Source organism: Sus scrofa, chromosome 7 (assembly GCF_000003025.6).
Source record: "Sus scrofa isolate TJ Tabasco breed Duroc chromosome 7, Sscrofa11.1, whole genome shotgun sequence".
NCBI lineage: Eukaryota > Metazoa > Chordata > Mammalia > Artiodactyla > Suidae > Sus > Sus scrofa.
The window spans coordinates 115,954,038-115,972,037 of record NC_010449.5 but is presented as its reverse complement, the minus strand read 5'-3'; the positions used below and the strand labels follow the sequence as shown (position 1 = coordinate 115,972,037).

At 56.5% G+C, this 18,000-nt stretch overlaps 1 protein-coding gene across 1 annotated transcript; it reads left to right on the top strand.

The window, feature by feature from the left end:
* LOC100156325 (serpin A3-6) lies at positions 1-8,734 on the top strand. Its single transcript, XM_001928844.5, has 5 exons — positions 1-122; positions 1,972-2,625; positions 4,231-4,504; positions 7,202-7,352; positions 8,315-8,734. Exons 2-5 carry the CDS (start codon positions 1,974-1,976, stop codon positions 8,507-8,509), a joined length of 1,272 nt encoding a protein of 423 aa, XP_001928879.1. The 5' UTR covers positions 1-122; positions 1,972-1,973; the 3' UTR covers positions 8,510-8,734.

Genomic DNA, 18,000 nt, shown 5'->3' with positions numbered 1-18,000 from the left:
CATTTCCCAAACAGGGGAGGGGACCTTTGCAGGGATAAATGGGCAGCGGCCCCTGGCAAGCCCAGCATTGCGGGCAGGCGGCGGCTCTGGGTCCACTCAGCGCATCCCGCTCTGCGAGGCAGGTAAGCCCTGATGCTCCCACTCGGGGACACAGGGGCCCCTTTGCAGGAGGTTCTAGGCCTTGGCCCGGGGCCAGTGGCACATGGGCAGGAGGGAGGCAGGAGGACCTGTGTCTGATGCTGGGATGGCTCTGTGCCCTCTGAGGACCTGTCCTATCTCTGGGGCTCAGTTTCATTCTGCAAAGGGAGGGAACTGCCCCAGGGCTCCGGGGGTCCCTTCAGGCTCTGCCTCTGTGGGATTCTGATTTGACCCAGCTGTGCCCCCCACGCAGCTGCGTCCCTCCTCCCCTGCCAGGGCCAGACCTCCAAGAGGGCCACGAGTTGGGCTCCCTCCATGGCACAGAGCACGGGTCTCAGGGGGCCAAGTGGCAGATATGAGGGCACCAAGTCCCTCTGGGCAGCGCCTGCAGGGTCTCCAGGGGCTTTCCTGGGCTCCACTGTGCCTCCAGGGCTCTGGGCCAAGCAGATAGGCAGGTGCATCTGTCCAGCAACTGAAAGGACAGACCCTCAGAAACACAGCCAGCCCCCCAACCTGGCCTAATACACATGAGCTATTTCTCCAGGGAAAATATTTGGGGAAAAACTCTATTCTAAAGAAATGGTTGCATAGCTCTGTGTAAACTAACAGTTGGGGGAGGAGATCACCTCTGCCCTCAGCTTGTCCAAAGGCCTTTCCACTGGCCTCTGCAGGAGACTCGGCTCCCCTGCCTCCCCCTCCCCTCCCGCCCTCTTTTCTCCCCTCCCCTCCCCTCCCCTCCCCACCATCCAAGCAGCCCTTTGTCCTCTGAACTCTGAGAGGAGTGGGCAGAGGCTGAAGGTCAATGGTCCTGTTTGCTGAGGTCACCAGCTCTGACCTCAGCCTCTCTTAGGCTTTCATGCAGTAGGGATCAGAGTCTTGTCATGTCCCAGAGGTGGTGGCATGTGGAGGAGGTGACACCTGAAACTCCTCTTATGACTCGGACAGCTTTGTCATTCATGAGCCCTGACTCATTCAGCTTGTTGGACAGAGAGGAATGGAGGTTCAGAGAGCTTTAGTCACTTGCTTGTCACCACGCAGCCATCACAAGTGATCACAATGAAACCCTCATTCACGTCTCTGAGACCCTGAGGCCAGGCTGCTTACCTCCCACCTGGAGGCCTTTCCAGGCTGATGGTGGAGACACCCACCAAGTGGGTACTTGGCAGGGGCTGGAAAGAACACTCTAGCCACCTGGGCCTTTCCCCCGGCCCCTGGAAGGGCCACCTATGCTCCAGTTCTGCTCCCGATGCCTTTGGGGGCCCCAGTCACTGAACCTCACTGTGAGCAGGCACCACGACCTGCCGGCCTGCCTGAGGTCACACTTGTCATCAAGAGGCCAGGAGAGGCCCTGTGGCCTCTGAGTCAGGGCAGGGCTCCTCCCTGGGCTTCTATCTGAGGACACACAGGGAAACTAGCAGAAAAGGAGCCCCTGTATCCCAGTCCCCTCTGAGGGTGTCTGCCCCCCTGGCAAGAGGTGGACGGGTTCTCCCTGGACAGCACCTCCCCCATCACCAGCTTCCCCACCTCGGATGGAGCCTGGCACCCCAGCTTCTCAGCCTCGCTCCTCCGCGTGCCTGCTGTGGGACCTGGGAAAAGCCCCTTCCCCTCTCTGGGCCCAGTTTCTCCACTGGGGAGCCTGGGAACCATTCTCGCACTTGCTCAAAGGCTGAGAGGGAGCCCAGAGCAGCCTCCTGGATAATGGGAGACCAGGAGTGCCTCCCCCTGGAAGGTGACAGAGCAGCAGAGACAGCAGACTGCAGGCCACACAGGGGAAAGGGGAGGTGCTCGGGGCAGCTTCTGGCCTCTGAGACCTAAAGGAGTTTTGCTTTTCAGACATGAGGGCGGAGGGAATGTCCCTCTTCCTGGCTCTGGGCCTCCTGGTGGCTGGGCTCTGCTCCAGGGTCCACTGCGTCCCAGCGGATGACCTTGCCTCAAAGATTGTGACCCTGAAGGGCCAGATCACGAAGCTGCCAGCGCACAACACCGCCGTCGTCTCCAGCAACACCGACTTCGCCTTCAGCCTCTACAAGCAGCTGGTTTCTTTAGACCCCAGTAAGAACGTCATCTTCTCCCCGCTGAGCGTCTCCATAGCCTTGGCCTTCCTGTCTCTGGGGGCCCAAGGCTCCACCCTGACAGAGCTCCTGGAAGGCCTCAAGTTCAACCTCACAAAGACCCCCGAGGCAGAAATCCACCAGGGCTTCCAGCACCTCCTGCAGGCCCTCAGCCAACCCAGCAACCTGCTGCAGCTGAACGTGGGCAACGCCATGTTCGTGGATGAGCATCTGAAGCTGCTGGACAAGTTCGTCCAAGATGCCCGTGAGCTGTACCACTCCGAGGCCTTCCCCACTAACTTCCAGGATTTAGAAGCTGCCAGGAGACTCATTAATGACTATGTGAAGAACAAAACTGAGGGGAAAATCGTGGAGTTGATCAAGAAGCTTTTCCCTCGGACCGTGGCCGTCCTGGTGAATTACATTTACTTTAAAGGTGGGTGATGCATTGAGGTTTCACAGGCAACTCCCATTTCGTTCTGCGCTTCAGGGCTATTACCGTGTTTTCAGCAACCCATTCCAGAAGGGGCCGCCTTGGGTTAGGACATGGGCTCCCAGGCCCTGGCCTGACCATAGGCTTGGTCTGTCCTGGGGTTTTCCAGCTGACAGTTGTCACTGCAGGGCACGGGTGCAGGAGAGGCCATAGCCTTGGTCTGAAGAGGGCAAGACTTCCTTCGGACTGAAGCTGCTCCAGCTGCCCGGAGGAAGGAGCTTTCCTTTCACACCGCCGCGGTGCCTGGGACTCCGGCTTCCTCCACGAGGAGCCGCTTTGGGACTCGCTCAGGAAGGCCTGCGGTGTGCACACTGCGGGCTGTGTCTGACCTGGGCTCTGTCTAAGGGGACTTGGTGTCTTCTGTGGGGGAGGAGGGGCTGGTGGTTGTCTTCACCACGACCCAGGCTCAGAGGAGCCCGCACATCCCAGGGTCTTTAACAGCCCGCGTCTAAAGTCTGGAAGTGGCAGGGCCCCATCTGGAGAAAGGCCTCGGGGCAGAGGCCGGCCTCCAGGGCAGGACCTTCTCCCAGATTCGTGTTGGTCCAGTGGCCCAGCCCATTGGTTGGATCTCAGAAAAGGACGTGCAGCCTGGAAGTTCACAACGACGAGAGTGAAGGCAGACAGATTTCAGAGGCAGGGTGTGCAGTGCACCTAGGGGCACAGAGAGATAAGGACGCATAGAAGGACCACCGAGTTGGGGGCGAGCTGCCTGAGATACCAGCTGTAGGGAGACAGTTAGCCCTGCGCCTGGTCCCATAGCAAGAGCTCCTGGGTCTGTGTGTTCCTCTCTCATTGAAATAATTGTATTGCACTTTTCTGGAAAACGAATTCAGGCCTGATGTGTTATGTTTATTCATCAAATGTCCTGTCCTCCCTCTCTGCCCTGTCGTAGGACTTTGTCCTCCGAAGTTTCTTCCCAGGGACACCCCTGCCATCCAGCTTTCCTTCCACTCCTGCTGCTCACAGGGGCACAGGCAGGGGTAGAACACAGGAAGTGGGGGATCACATGCTCAGAGAAGCCCCAGGGCTCTGCTCTGCTGGAGAAGCTCCCCACTGAGTGCTCCATCCTCACGGGGTGGGGAGACCCGAGCACTCTCCTCTGCTGACCCTGCCCTGCCTTACTGGTCCCCACAGGGCTCCTGCTCCACCCTGGTCCCCAAACCTGGGGGAAGGAGTGCCCTCCCTGCCAGGCCAATGCCTAACCCCTGGTCACTCACACTGTTCCCTCAAGGACCAGGATGTCCCCTGTGTCCCCAGGCCCAGCCTGCGCCCACCTCTCCCTTGCCCCCCACATCCCTCTTGGTTCCTCACGTAGCACAGTTACCCAGGCTTCCTTCCTGGCCCCTTCTCACCCCAACCTGTGGGGATCACCCCACCCCCAAGGGCGTCCCCACCTGCCCAGGAGGATGTGCACACCTAGGAGGCTGCCCCTAGGGGCACGTGGGGGTGTTGGTGTGTGGGGTGTCTTCAACCACAGGGATCAGGGCAGAGGGGGCAGAGGCAGGCAGCCCTTGCATCTCAGACTCTCGACTCTCCCTCTGCCTCCAGCCCAGTGGATGACACACTTTGATCCCAACCTTACTACGGAGGCAGATTTCTACGTGAGCAAGAACAAGACAGTGAAGGTGCCCATGATGGGCATTAAGAACCTGACCGTGCCATACTTCCGGGACGAGGAGCTGGCCTGCACGGTGGTGGAGCTCCCGTACACCAGCAACGACAGCACGCTCTTCATCCTCCCTGACGACGGCAGGATGGCGGCCGTGGAAGCCAATCTGCTCCCGGAGATGCTGAGGAGGTGGAGAGACTCCCTGCAGCCCAGGTGACTGTCCCCAGGACCCGGTGCTTTGCAGGGGCGGGGGGCACCTGCCTTCTGGGCCTTTACCCTCTACCCTGACCTATGTCCCCAGCACTCGGGGCCTCACTGATGTCCAGGGCTGGGGCCAGTGATGGGACGCCCCTTCCAGGAATGACCTTGCCCTTTGCTGCTTGCGTCGCCTTGGTCTGAATGTTTCCTTTTTTAAGATGATGACGTCTGCTTGGGTTGGAGCTGAGGCTTCTTCTGTCTTTAACGTGAACTGAATCCTGACGAACCTCAACTCAACCCCCAATCACTCCTGCGCGGTCCTCCTTGTCTCCCCCTCTGAAGGGGGGGTGGTAGGTGGACTTGGGATCAGCTGCGGGTTCAGGGGAGGCGGGCTCTGAGATGAGCTTTGCTCTGGCTCAACGCTGCCTTCACGCATTCCTTCAGTCATTCCTTCCATCCAGCTCCGGTTTCGCAGGTTAAAGGAGCACCTGCTCTGTACACGGAGTAATTTGGACCCTTTGGGCGGATGAGCCAAGAACACGCAAACACTGCCCTGCTGCAGCTTCCTCTGTGACTGCGGGAGACGGGCAAGATTAAATGAATAATTCGGTGTGTTGAAAGGAGAGAAATGGAGGGCGAGGGAGAGGAAAACAGAGTGAAGTGATTTGAAGCAGACGGTGTTGGGGAGTTTAGATAGAGGGGCCATGAGGTGACGTGTGAGGTAAGAGACGGAGCCATGGGGATATTTGGGGGAAGAGCATTCCTGGCTGAAGGAACGGCCAGTGGAAAGCCTGAGAATAGGACCAGACCTGGTGTGACTGAGGATTTGCCTCAGAGTGGCTGGAGCAGAAAGAGGAAGAGGGGAGTTGGGAGAGGTCGGGGCCCCCGGGGGCTCAGATTATGTGGGGGCTGCAGAGCCCTTGACTGGATCCTTCTGACCAAAATGAAGGCTCATCACAAGGTTTTGGGCCAAAGAGTGAATGAACTGGGTCATGTTTCAGGAGGATCCCCCAGGGGGCTGAGTGGGGACCATGCTGCAGAGACAAGCCTGGAGGCAGGGAGGCCAGCCAGGAGCTCAGTGCAGTCACCCAGGGGGAGCGACTGGGGCTGGGCCAGGAGGGAGCCAGCAAGTGTGAGAAGCCATGGGTCCTGGATGAAGTGAGGGCAGGACGTGGAATTCAGGAGCCTGACATCAAGGGGACAACAGAGGGAGAGGCAGTGCTGGGCCCGAGTCTGCAGGGGCCACGGGGAGGGTGTGGGGGCCGCTGTGCAGGGGCAGCCCCAGCCCCAGTGCCCTGCTCCCAGGCTCCCCCTCCCCCACCCACTCCCTCTGCTTCTCTGGGGCTCAGCTCCCTCCTGAGAGGGGTGCGGGGACAGTCCTTGACCCACTGTCCTGAGTGGGAGGTTCTGCAGGTCCCAGGGGGCCATGGGTATGGAAGGCACTTCATGCACCACAAAGCACCGAGACCTCCTAGAGATGAAGTTGAGGCGGCAGCCCCTCCCCCACCCCCTGTCCAGGGCACCCGAGGCCTCTTGGGGCTGCTGCCCCACAGCCCCTCCCCACTGTGCATCCCAGGAGACCCCAGGACAGGAGGACCCACCTCCCCTGCCCATGTCGTCCCTTCCCAACCCTCTCCTTCCTCCATCACCAGAGACCAAGCCCAGAGCAGGGGCTCAGGAGTAGTTGGAAATGGACAGAACATCATCCAACAGCTTTGATTTATGGCCTAGGGGGTGGGGGAGGGGAACCTGCATCTACACTTTCCTGCCCATGTGAGGGGGGCTCTCGGTAAGGATTTGCTGAGTAAATGGATAAAGTGCAAATGAAGGAGCGCCTGACTACGGGGTGGAGGAGCTCCCCCTGCTGCCAAGGGCATCAAGGTTTAAAGGGCGCCCCAGCCTCCTCACTTTTGCATCTGCAAGACCAGGTGCCTTGACAAAAGTCTTCTGGGAAATATAGACAGCGAGGTGGGGGTCCTGGGGGGAGGGGGTCCTGGGGTGGGGAGACATCACTTTTGCTCCAAGAACCTTCTCCCTCTCTGCTCACAAGCTGAATAAGCCCTGCCCTCGGGGAGCTCATTGTGGTGACAAGATGGGGACCTTGGATTGATTGATTCAGGTCCCCAAGGCCCTGCAGTGCAGCCCAGGCCCTCCACGCCCCCCCCACTACTAAGCCCCCACCTATCCCTCACCTCCTTGCCCCCACACTCACCTGCCCCCCACACTGTGGGGCAGCCCCCCTTTCTTCCCTCTTCCCTGAAGGTGCATCTGCCTGCCCCCTGTCCTCCTCTGCACCCGGCCAGCTCCTTCCCTCCTCTGGGCCTCAGGCTCCATGGCACCTCCCACAGGAAGCCCTCCCAGTGCCCCTGCCACTAGCAGCCTCAGCACAGTCTCCCAGCAGCTGCGGAATCCCTTTTGATTTGAGGGTGTGTCCAGGGGCCCCCTGAGCTTGAAGGGAGAAGCTGGACCAGGCATGGCACTGCCCCAGCCCCAGCCCTGGTGCCAGCCTGGCTAGTTAGACTCCTGCAGACATGAGCGGATAGGTAATGAACTGAGGGGAGTTAGCCTGAGGGCTGGGGGGAGTGAGGCAGGGAGTCCTTATGCTCAGAGGGAAGGGCGTGGTGGGAGAGGAGGCGGGGAGACCCCGCTGAGAGGTGGGAGAAAGGGGCGCCCAGTCAAGCAGACCTTCAGGTTTCTCTTCTCCCGTCCCAGGCGGATAGATGCCCTCCACCTGCCACGGTTTTCCATCTCCAGCGACTATAAACTGGAGGAGATCCTTCCCCGGCTGGGCATCAAGGAAATTTTCAGTGCGGAGGCTGACCTGTCAGGAATCACAGATACAAAACCCTTGTATGTTTCCCAGGTAAGTCTTCACACTTTGGACAATTCCTCCTCCTTATGGGGAGCACATGGTGGAGGCCAGGCAGGTGTTCAGGTGACCTTGAATTTGCCAAAGAATTGCATTTCCTACAACTCAATCATCTCCCCTGGGAAGCCTCAAGCCCAGGAGGGCTGGGTGACAATCCTGTTGGGGAGTTGTCCCCACCTTCCCTGAAATAGAATGTGACCCAGGAGCCTTCATTGGGAAGGTCCTGGGGTGGCATCCTCGGTGGACCCCGCTCCCATGCTCTGCTTTTCACTGCCCTTAAAGGCACAGAATTAAAGTCCTGTAGCCCTCAGGGGTTTCATCTGTAAAAGGAGGGCGATGGTTCTCAGCCAGCTCGCAGAGCCCAGCAGAGCAGGGAAGAGGGTAGAGGGAATACCAGTGGCTCCAGCGCATGGGATGAAAACACACTGAGAGCACAAGAGAAGAACACCAGGGGGTGTGCCAAGGGGGCTGTGTGGTCCAGGGATGGGAAGCCGCACCCTGTGCACGTACTGAGGGTCTCAGGGGACTTCGGCTGGGGCAGGAGAGGTGCAGAAATAAGCGCCAGCTCCTCTGCAGCTTCAACATGGAGGAGCCTTGCACAGCTGCTTGCAAGAAAAATGCCTGGACCTTGGCTAGCCCTCTACACTATGGGGAGCTGTGTGGGCCGCAGTCTCTGCACTCAGACCAAGATCCAGGCCAGGGAGCCCCTGCTCTTGACCTCTCTGTCCCCAGGCCCATCTCTCACTGCCTTTGAACCTCCGTCTGTCCATCTGTGCATCAGATCTCTGTGCACCTGCGGGCAGGTGTGTGGGGAGGACAAAGAGCCCAGGTTGACAGCACAGTGACAGGCCAGTGGCAGATGCTGGCTGAACGGCAGACCCCTTAGAGCGACTCAGGGAGGCTGCTCAACCCCGGCCACACTGTCTCTGCGGGGGGCTGCTCTCGTGTCCCTACAGGTGGTCCACAGCGCCGTGCTGGACGTGGATGAGGAGGGCACGGAAGGAGCCGCGTCCACAGGAGTCGTCATAGAAAGGAAGTCCTTCGAGAATTTCATTGTGCGATTTGACAGCCCCTTTCTGTTCGCCACGGTCCTCAGAGACACCCAGAGCATCATCTTTCTGGGCAAAGTCGTCAACCCCCATCCAGCCTAGAGCTCCCCTCTGAGCCGTGGGGCTTCTCGCTAAGGAGCTGGGTGCTCTGGGCTCTGGGGCAGCCTGGCCTCTACTCAGCCATGAGCTGCCTCACCTTGCCTGCTCCCGCTCACCCTTGGAAGGTGACAGTCACCTTCTGGTGGCTCCACACACACAGGGGTCTGTGCCCTGCTCCGGGGAGGCTCTGAGACCTCCCACAGCAATAAAGCATCTTTCTGAGCTGGACTCGTTCCCTCCTGTGCTTCTCTGCCCTGATCTGCCCATCTCCACCCCTGCTGCCCCCTGGACCATGAGGCTGAGCCCCTGAATTCCCACACAGTCTACACCCCTAGACTCTGGCCCCTGGATTTTACCAGGCATCCCAAGGGCAGGCTCTAGGCTGTGACCAAACCCACTGGACTCACGCCCTGAACTGGGAGGGACCCCTGCTGCCCGATGCCCACGTCCAGGTATCTGGCCCCAGGGCCCAGGAGGGGCCCCCAGGCTGACCCTGGCAGGGGCTCCCAACCCTGACCTCTCCTGGCCCTGCCCCTGCACCCCTGGCACCTGCAGCTGAGTGGGGCTCCCCTCACCACCCAGGCTCTTCCCTCTGCCTCAGTCCCCCAACCTGGGGACAGGAGCTCATTCCAGATTCCTAGGTGAGCCCCTCCCCCCAACCAGGTCTGTGTCCTCCCCTGACAGAGGATCCCCCACCCAGAGTGGGGGCTAGGAGGGAAAAAGAGCAAACACCCTCCCCCTCGCAATAAAAGGAACCCCAGGGTCCTTCATCCCCCTGATGTGACCAGGGGCTGCGGTCTCCAGGCAAACAGCTCCAGGCACTCATGCTGACGACACCCAGGACTGAGGGCTTGAGGGCTCTCTGCCAGGCAGGCTGCTCAGAACTCCTCCTGGAATAACCCGTTTGTGCTTGTGATGAGCACCTGAGATGCCTGCTACACCTCGGCCCAGACGAGGCAACTGAGGGACAGAGAGGCTCCGTCATTTCCCCCAAGGCCACATCACGGCTACCAATTATTGCCGGCAGGATGTTGTCCCAACTTTTGGTTGTCAGAAGAGCATTCTGCACCACATAGCCATTCTTCCCTCAGAGGTTTTTCCATGATGTTCTTCATGGGACTTAGGATCAGATGGTCGACATGGTGGATGAACCAAGGCTCTGACAAGCTGCCAGGAGAGGCCCACCCTCTGTCAGGGAAGTCAGGGGGGCTTCTTGGGACAGCTGATTGCTGCACTACCATCAGAACAGGAGAGGGGCACAGAGATGCGAAAGTTCTGGGCAGGAGTAATAGCGAAGGAGGCATTTTCAAGAATCTGGAAGAATGTGGCCAGATCAGGAACAGGCCGGGGAGAAGCCAGAGAGGGGATGGGGCCGTGATGGAGCCACTGGACCAGTGGGGGCCTCACAGCACAGTAAGAATTCTGAAAGCTTCCACTGAGCCTTAAGTAGCTTTAAGATTAAGTAGTTTTTAAAAGATCGTCAGAGTTCCAGATGTGGCTCAGAGGGTGAAACACCCAACATAGTGTCCACAATGCTGCGGGTTCGGTCCCTGGCCGCGATCTGTGGTTTAAGGATTGGGCATTGCCGCAAGATGCAACATGGCTTGCAGATGTGGCTCGGATCCGGTGTTGCTGTGGCTGTGGCATCGGCAGGCAGCTGCAGCTCTGATGCAACCCCTACCCTGGGAACTTCCATATGCTGCAGGTGTGGCTGTAAAAAGAAGAAGAAGAAGAAAAGAAGGGGAAAAAAGAGCCTATGTGAGCAAATCCACATAGTCCAAGAAGGACTCAGGCTGCTGTGATGAGGGTTGATTCAGGGCCAAGGATGGGGATGCAGGCCGGACATGAAAGGCAGTGATGCAGGAAACAGGGCAAAGCAGGTCCAGGCTGGGGAGGGAGGGAGGGGGCATGAGGGGAAGGCTGGGAGGAGAAGCCACGTTCCTGGGAGTGGGTGTGGGGGGGAGGCAGGATAAGCAGCATTTGAGTTTGGCTCCTGGGGAGGACAAAGCACCCCCTGGGGAAGGACCTTGGCAGGAGGAGCAGGTTGGGGGGTAACGGGTCACCTTCAGGCTCAGACCCCAGGTGTGCAGTTCCTGGGAGGCAGCCTAGGGGTTTGCTCGGGGAAGTTCAGAGGGAATGAGGGCTGGAGGGACGCGTCAGGATTGGTCCCCAGGATGGGCAGGTAGCACCGAGGGGAGGAGGTCCCCTGAGCTGCGTGCCAGGGGGTGTGGAGAGGAGGGACCCCGAAGGGCAGGGCTCCAAGGAGAGGGAGCAGAGTGGGGGGAGGGAGCAGAGTGGGGGGAGGGAGCAGAGTGGGGGGAGGGAGCAGAGTGGGGGGAGCGGGGAGGCCGGGACAAAGGAAGGAATGTGTTTACTTGTGTAACTGAATCGCTTTGTTGTAGAGCAGAAATTATCACAACATTGGAAATCAGCTACAAGAACCCTCTCTCTGGAAAAAAAAAAAAAAAGGTGAAACATACAATCAAAAATCCCAAGTCCTGTACAGAGAAGAGAGACGCCAGGAGGAGAATTGCCAGGAAGAAAGAAGTGAGTGTTGTCTTCCTGAGGAGAGAAAAAGCTTCTGTGGTCTGGATCACAGAGGTTGAAGGAAATTTGGACATTTCCTGAGCTCGAGGGCCCAACACAGAGGCGATCACGTCTGGTAAAGCATGTCAATCATTTTCTTTCTTGCGCAGCTTTTTCGGGATGTATCGATGCGTCGCTTTGTGTAAGTTTCCCACGGACGTGATGACGTCATCTACGTCTCTATTGTGATGGTGAGGTAACCCTCCATCTCCCTACACGAAGCCCGTTTTGTGTGCGTGTCAGGAACATGTAACATCTACTCTGCTGTAGACGTTCAAGCATGTGATACAACATCGTTGGCTAGAGTCGCCATGCTGGAGCTTAGATCCCCAAACCTGGCCGTCTTCTAACGGGAAGCCTGTGCTGCTTTGACCCACATCTCGTTTCCTCTCTCCCCGTCTTCTGGCGACCACCGTCCCCCTCTCTGGTTCTCGGAGTTGGGCTTTTGTAGATTCAAAATATAAGTGAGATCACGGAATACATTGTTCTTTCCATCTGACTGATCTCGCTTATCTCCATCCCCCGCCCAAGGTCTACCTGTGATGTTGCAAGTGGCAAGATTTCTTTTTCCCTCCTGGCTGAGTCAGAGTCATCTAGTTCTATGCCCACCTTTCTATCTCTCTATCTCTCTATCTCTCTATCTCTCTATCTATCTATCTATCTATCCATCCATCCATCCATCCATCCATCCATCCATCATCTATCTATCCAACCATCCATCCAGACATCCATCCATCCATCCATCCATCCATCTATCTATCTATCTATCTATCTATGTATCTATCTATCTATGTATCTATCTATCTATCTAATCTACCTATCCAGCTACCTGTCATCCATCCATCAGTCTATCCATCCATCTACCCACTCATCCATCTATGTAGTTTTTCTTATTCTATTCATGCTTAGACCAACACTTTAAATGTTTCCATAACTGTAACTCTTCTGAAGAATGCAGCAGTCAACGTGGGGAGGCAGCTATCTTTTTGTGCGAGTGACTTAATTTCCTTTGAATATACACCCAGTCGTGGAGTTTCTGAATCCCATGGAATTTAATTTTTGGAGTCTTCATGTTGGCGGCACTGACTCCTCCAGCTGACAGCCCCACAGACAGTCTGCAGGGTTTCCATCGCTCCGCATCCTCCACGACCCTTGCTCTTTCCCGTCTTCTTGGTAACAGCCGTGCTAACACGCGGGAGGGGCTGTCTCGTGGCGGTTTGGACTTCCACTTCCCTGATGGCCACTGGGGTTGAAACGCTTTTCAGGAACCTGTTGCCCATGCACCTGTTCTCTTTGGAAAAATAGTTATTCAGGTCCTCTGCCCAACTTTGTGTCAGGTAGCTTTCCTTTGATATAAAGTAGTTTGTATTTTATTCTTGATATTTTGAATGAGTTCCTTGTATATTTTTGATATTAAAAATAACTTTCTCGGATGGACGGTTTGCAAATATTTCCTGCCATTCTACAGGTTGCCTTTTCATTCTGTTAACTACTGTTTCCTTTGCTGTGCAGAAGCTTTTGAGTTTTCTGTAGTGTCACTGATTTATTTTTGTTTTTGTTTTTGTGTTTTGGTATCATACCCTGCAAATCGCCCTCAAAATTGCCAAGGAACCCCTTCCCCCATTTGCCTCTAGGAGTTTTACAATTTCAGGTCTTATGCCGTTGATCCCCTTTAAGCTAATTTTTGTGAGTGATGTGAGATGGGGGTTTATCTTTTTTTCTTCTGTCTGTGATTATCCAGTTGGCAAACAGCATTAAGGAATAGACTCTTTTAGCTAAGAGTTGAGTGTTCTTGAATCAAAAGATGGTTCTTGGTCAAATGTTGGTTGATGGGCTGTGTGAGGATTTTCCTCTGTGCTCTTGATTCTGTTCCTTTTGTCTATGTGGATTTGTTTTTCTGCCAGTATCATACTGTTTGATTACTATAGCTTTTTAAAACAGTTTGAAATCAACCAGTGTGATGCCTCCGGCTTGGTTCTGTTTCAGGAGGATTGCTTTGTTTTTTAACTTTCCTTTCTTTTTTTTTCACCTTTTCTTCTTTTTTGTTGGCCGTGCCAGTAGGATGGGGAGGTTTCTGGGCCAGGCATCAAACCTGCACCACAGCAGGGACCCGAGCCACAACAGTGACAACTCTGGGTCCTTAACCCACTGCTCCACCAGGGAACTCTTAGGAATAGTGCTTTGGAAAACGGCAAATACGTGGGAATGACACAATATACTCCTGAGGGGAAGCCAAATGCCAATGTCAGCCTGGGAGAGACGTGAGAATGGCCTGGAGGTCCCCCTTCTTGCAGTCCACTGCAACGTGGAGCCCACCCACACTCTGCACGCCAAGCCCAGCTCCACACCTCCCTCCTTTGTTCCCCGTGTGGTGACCCTAAGGGGCCGAGCCCCGGACCCTCCTTATCGTCTGTCTCCTTCTTAGCAAAGTGGACCTGAACACCAGGACGATAGCATCACATTATCTGATGGCAAATACCTTGCTCTGGTCCCCTTCACCTCCCAGGAAGGTGGTTCATTTTCGAGAGAAAGTGTGTCCCTGTCCCAGCTGCTGCTGGGACTCTGCCTGTGGATCTGAAGGCCAGGCTCTGCTGCCTGGCTTTGGGATTTGGGACAAGTGACCTAACTTTCCGTGCCTCAGTTGTCTTGTTTCTCAAGCGGCCATGATGGTATCTGCACTGTTGGGTGGCAAAGAGATTTGACAGAATTAATTCTGCACAGTGCCTGGCATGAAAATAAGGCCTTTGGACTTACACTGTGTCTGCAGGTGCATAAGGTGCTTACATACAGCATATGAGGAAGAGCCACAGGTGTACATGTGAAGAAGGATTTCCTGGCTCAGGACACTTGTTTCCTCTTTTTGAAAATGCGTATCGTCCTCTGTAAAATGGGGCCAGTCATCTTAGCCTTGTCAGCTTCCCACGGGTAATGAGGTCGAAGGAGACTGAGGCTCTGAAAATGCCTTGAGACCCTCAGAGCTCAGTGCAAACATGGGGAGACTGAATTCAGTGCCGAATCAGGAGCGGGATTCCGGAGGGAGGCGCACAAACTTACTGGCTCTTTGGGAGGCAGTGAACGAGCTCCTGCCTTGGGTTCTCCTTGCTCTGATCCATCCTCCTGGACCTGCCCCGGGAAGGGGGCTCGCGCTCCTCAATGCGATGCTTGCCTCCAGCGTGACTCGCAGTGAAGATCTCAGCAGGGCTGCTGACGGGGATTCTTCGGGGGGAAGGAGGGGGTGTTTCTTAAATGCAGGGTCCCTCTGTCCTAACTCAGAATCTCCTGGGCTGAGTGCAACACACCTGCGTTTTTAAGAAGTTCCCCAGGGAGTTCTTAAGCGCACTGAGATGGAGAATCCTTTGAAAGAGTCGGAACGGGTAGAATTAACATGGGACATAGGGTGAGGTCCCCATCTCTGGAGGTATGCAAGCAGAGGCACCAAAGATTCCCTGTGCAGAGGCTGACGGGATGCCTCCTATGTGCAGGTCAGCAAGGGAGGCTCCCCAGAAGCGTGGGGCTGGGATGTCAGTGGAGCCCAGATTCCTGGAAGGAGATTCCCCATTGGAGAAACGCTCTCTGGCCTCTGAGGAGCACGTGACTCTCAGGACTGCTGTGTGTTGTCCCGAGTGGGTCCACCCAGGCCTCAAGCTTCCCCTGGGTCTGCCTCCCTACATTCTCGTGGGTGGGTCTCTGGGCCTCCCTTTGGTCCTGGGTGGTCCCTGGGCGCGGGCTGCTGAACGTGTGCTGACCATGGTCAGGAGGGGCTGGGGTCCTGCCCAGGGAGGGCAGCAGATCCCAGAAGCGGTCCTGGACCTCAGCCTGGGGCCCCACAGGGAGGTTGACCCAGGCCCTCTAGGAGGTGGGTCCTGCTGGCTGCTGGGGCCCCAAGGAAGGTCATGGCCAAGGCCAAAGTGACGGTGACTGCGGAGAAGACAGGGTTCTATCCATGGTAACTGTCTATAGAGGCTGAAGGCAAAGTCTGCATTGCTCTCAAAGATTTGTGGCAGCGGGGGGCTGGCCTGGGCAGGCTGTCCTGAGGGCTGGGGTCGGTGAGGTCAGACTCTTCATGGTTAACCAGGGCCACCGCATGAGCCACAGCACTGCACACAGAGACCAGTAGCCACCACTGAGCAGCCTCCATCCCCCGGGGGCTTTTGTGTGGAAGCAGGGCCAGGAAAGGACAATAAGGACAGCGGTCATCGTTATCAGGGGTATTCATGGAGTGTCTGCTCTGTTCCAGGCACTGTCCGAAGGCCTCACTCAGCCCCCCATTCAACATCCCACAGCCCAGTGTGGGAGGGACGCCCAGGTTTCACACTCCTATTGGACAGAGAAGAGAACAAAGCCTGGAGAAGGCCAGGGAGCTGTCCAAGGTTGAGTCTCTGGGAGATGGTAGAGTCAGGACTGAACCCAGAGACTGGACAGGAGGCAGGTTCAGGACCAGGTGAGAGGAACACAAACAAGTCTCTTGTCTGAACAGAAGCACAGGTACGTTGTGCAAGCAGGTACCCTGGCTCCGTTGGCCCCCAGGGTCCCTCCTCACCAGTCCCTGGAATCCAGAGGCATCCCAGTCTCAACAGAGTTGGATTTTCTCCTTCTTCTCCTATTGGCTTGGGAGGCACCCCCTTCCCTGTCCTTCCCACCCTTGCTGTCTGCTTGGCTCACAGTCAGGGTCTACGTCTCATCAGACTGCTCGGAGCCCCTCCTCCAGCCGACCCCTGCTGAAAGCTCAGCTTCCTTGATCACAGAACGTCACTTGGGTGATTGCCTTAGCCCCTGTTTCTCATCCTTAGTCTTGAACTTGCAGAGAGCTCCCCAGGAGGATCGGGGCGAGAAGAGCCTCGTGGTGCAGGTTGAGCTCCAGAGACCCGGGCTCAGTTCCAGGCTCTGCTGCTCCACGGGAGCCCGGCGACCTTCTTCAAGTGCCCCTACCTCTCTGGGAACCTCCTTCTCCTCTGAGAAGTGATGTCAGAACCCCACATCTCAGGGTCACAGGAATTCAAAGGGATCGTGCTCTGGGCTGACCCTGCCCAGGTCCTAGCACAGAGCAGGCCCCCCAGAAGCAGCAGGTTTTATTCCCCAGTGGACCTGAGGCTATGTCCTGCCCCCGAGGGATGTGATTCGGCAGATTCAGTGGGACCCAGAATTGGTTTTAATAAGGGCCTGAGCTGACCCTTGGCTACACTTGGGTGGTCAATGTGACCCTTTTCAAAGATAGGTCAGGAGTGCCCATCATGGCTCAGCGGTGACCAACCTGCCTAGGATCCATGAGGACGTGGCTTCAATCCCTGGCCTCACTCAGTGGGTTAAGGATCCGGCATTGCCCGGAGCTGTGGTGTAGGTCATAGACGTGGCTTGGATCCTGCGTTGCTCTGGCTGTGGTCTAGGTCAGAAGATGCAGCTCTGATTCAGCCTTCACATGAACTTCTATATGCCACAGGTGTGGCCCTCAAAAGCAAGCAAGCAAACAAAGAAACAAACAAACAGAAGCACAAAGGTTAAATCAGATTCATTCACTCCCTGCTGGAGAGCTCTGATAGCCCCCAGAACACCTAGGAAAATTCTTACTTCTCATCAAGGGCCCTTCCACATGTTCTGGCTCTTGCTGAGTTTGTGGCCTCACCTCTTCCCTTCCCTGCCTCTGCTCTGACTGCCCTGGCTTTCCTCCTATTCTTGCATTTAACCAGCTGCTTCCTGCCACAGGACCTTTGCACTGGCCAATAGCTGCTAGAGCAGCCTTCCTCCAGCTCCTTCCGTCGTTGGCTTCCTCACTTCACACCCTCTGCTCAACGGGCACCACCTCAGAGTGGCCCCACATGGTCCTCACCACTCTAAACCCTGCTTTACTTTTCTTCTGCCCATCTGATACCGCGTGGCATATTTGCTTGGCGTCCTCACTGGGAAGTGAGCTCTCTGTGGGCAGAGGGCCTGTCCGTGTCCTTCACTGCTCAATTTCTAGCGCTCAGGCACTCCAACACTGTTTGTTCAAAGAACTAAACTCCCATGGGCTCCCCTTCGGTAAACTTCCTTCCTGGGCCTCAGCCCTCTCCCTGGAGCACAAGCATTTCTCTGGGGCTCAGGGACCCACCCCCAGCCTGACCATCCTAGCTCCGCTGCCAGCACCCTGCCCGTTCCCTCTGGGTCTGGGGTAACTGCTGGCAGAAATGAGCATCACCAGCCCTCTCCATCCTGCCTCTGGTTTCCCTCGTGACTTGGCCAGTCCCGGATCTTCCTAAACTTGAGTTCTCTTGTCTGTAAAAGGAAGGATCAAGTGAAACTCTGCCTCCAGGAAAGTCTCCTCTGTGAATGTTTGTTCTGTATCAGTTATTTATGGGCGGAGACAGATCACCTCCACCCTCCCATTTGCCTGATAATCAGCTTTGGCGAATATCTCGAATATCTCGGCCAGGCCGAACCATTTATGACGTTATTCTGTGCCCTCTTTGAAATTCCTTCCTTCCTTCACTGACGACACAGCAACCAGGTGTCTGCCCTGTGTCAGGACCTGAACTACATGCTGGGGCTGCAGGATGGATGAGACGCAGCTGTTCTTGGAGGGAGCCTAGGTCCAGGGGGGACAGACACACAGAATTTGGGCAGCACCAGGTGTCAGCAAGCCCAGCCCCCCCAAACCGCAGAGCTTCCGGGCTGACAGGACAGCATGGTCCGGGCTGAGCACGGTGCGCGTGGGAAACTGAGGCGAGGAGAGAAGCTCATTCATTCCCACCTCGACTCCGCTTTTCAATACATACTCCGCAGCCAGGACACAATGGACTGGCAGCCTGGGTCCTGCCTGGAAGGAGCTTAGCTGCTTCTGCCTGAGAAGGAAATGCAGAGAGCTGATTCCAGGTCCCTGAGCATCAGGGGTCAAAGGAGGCTTGTAGCTGGGTACCTGCAGGAGGCCAGGAGGG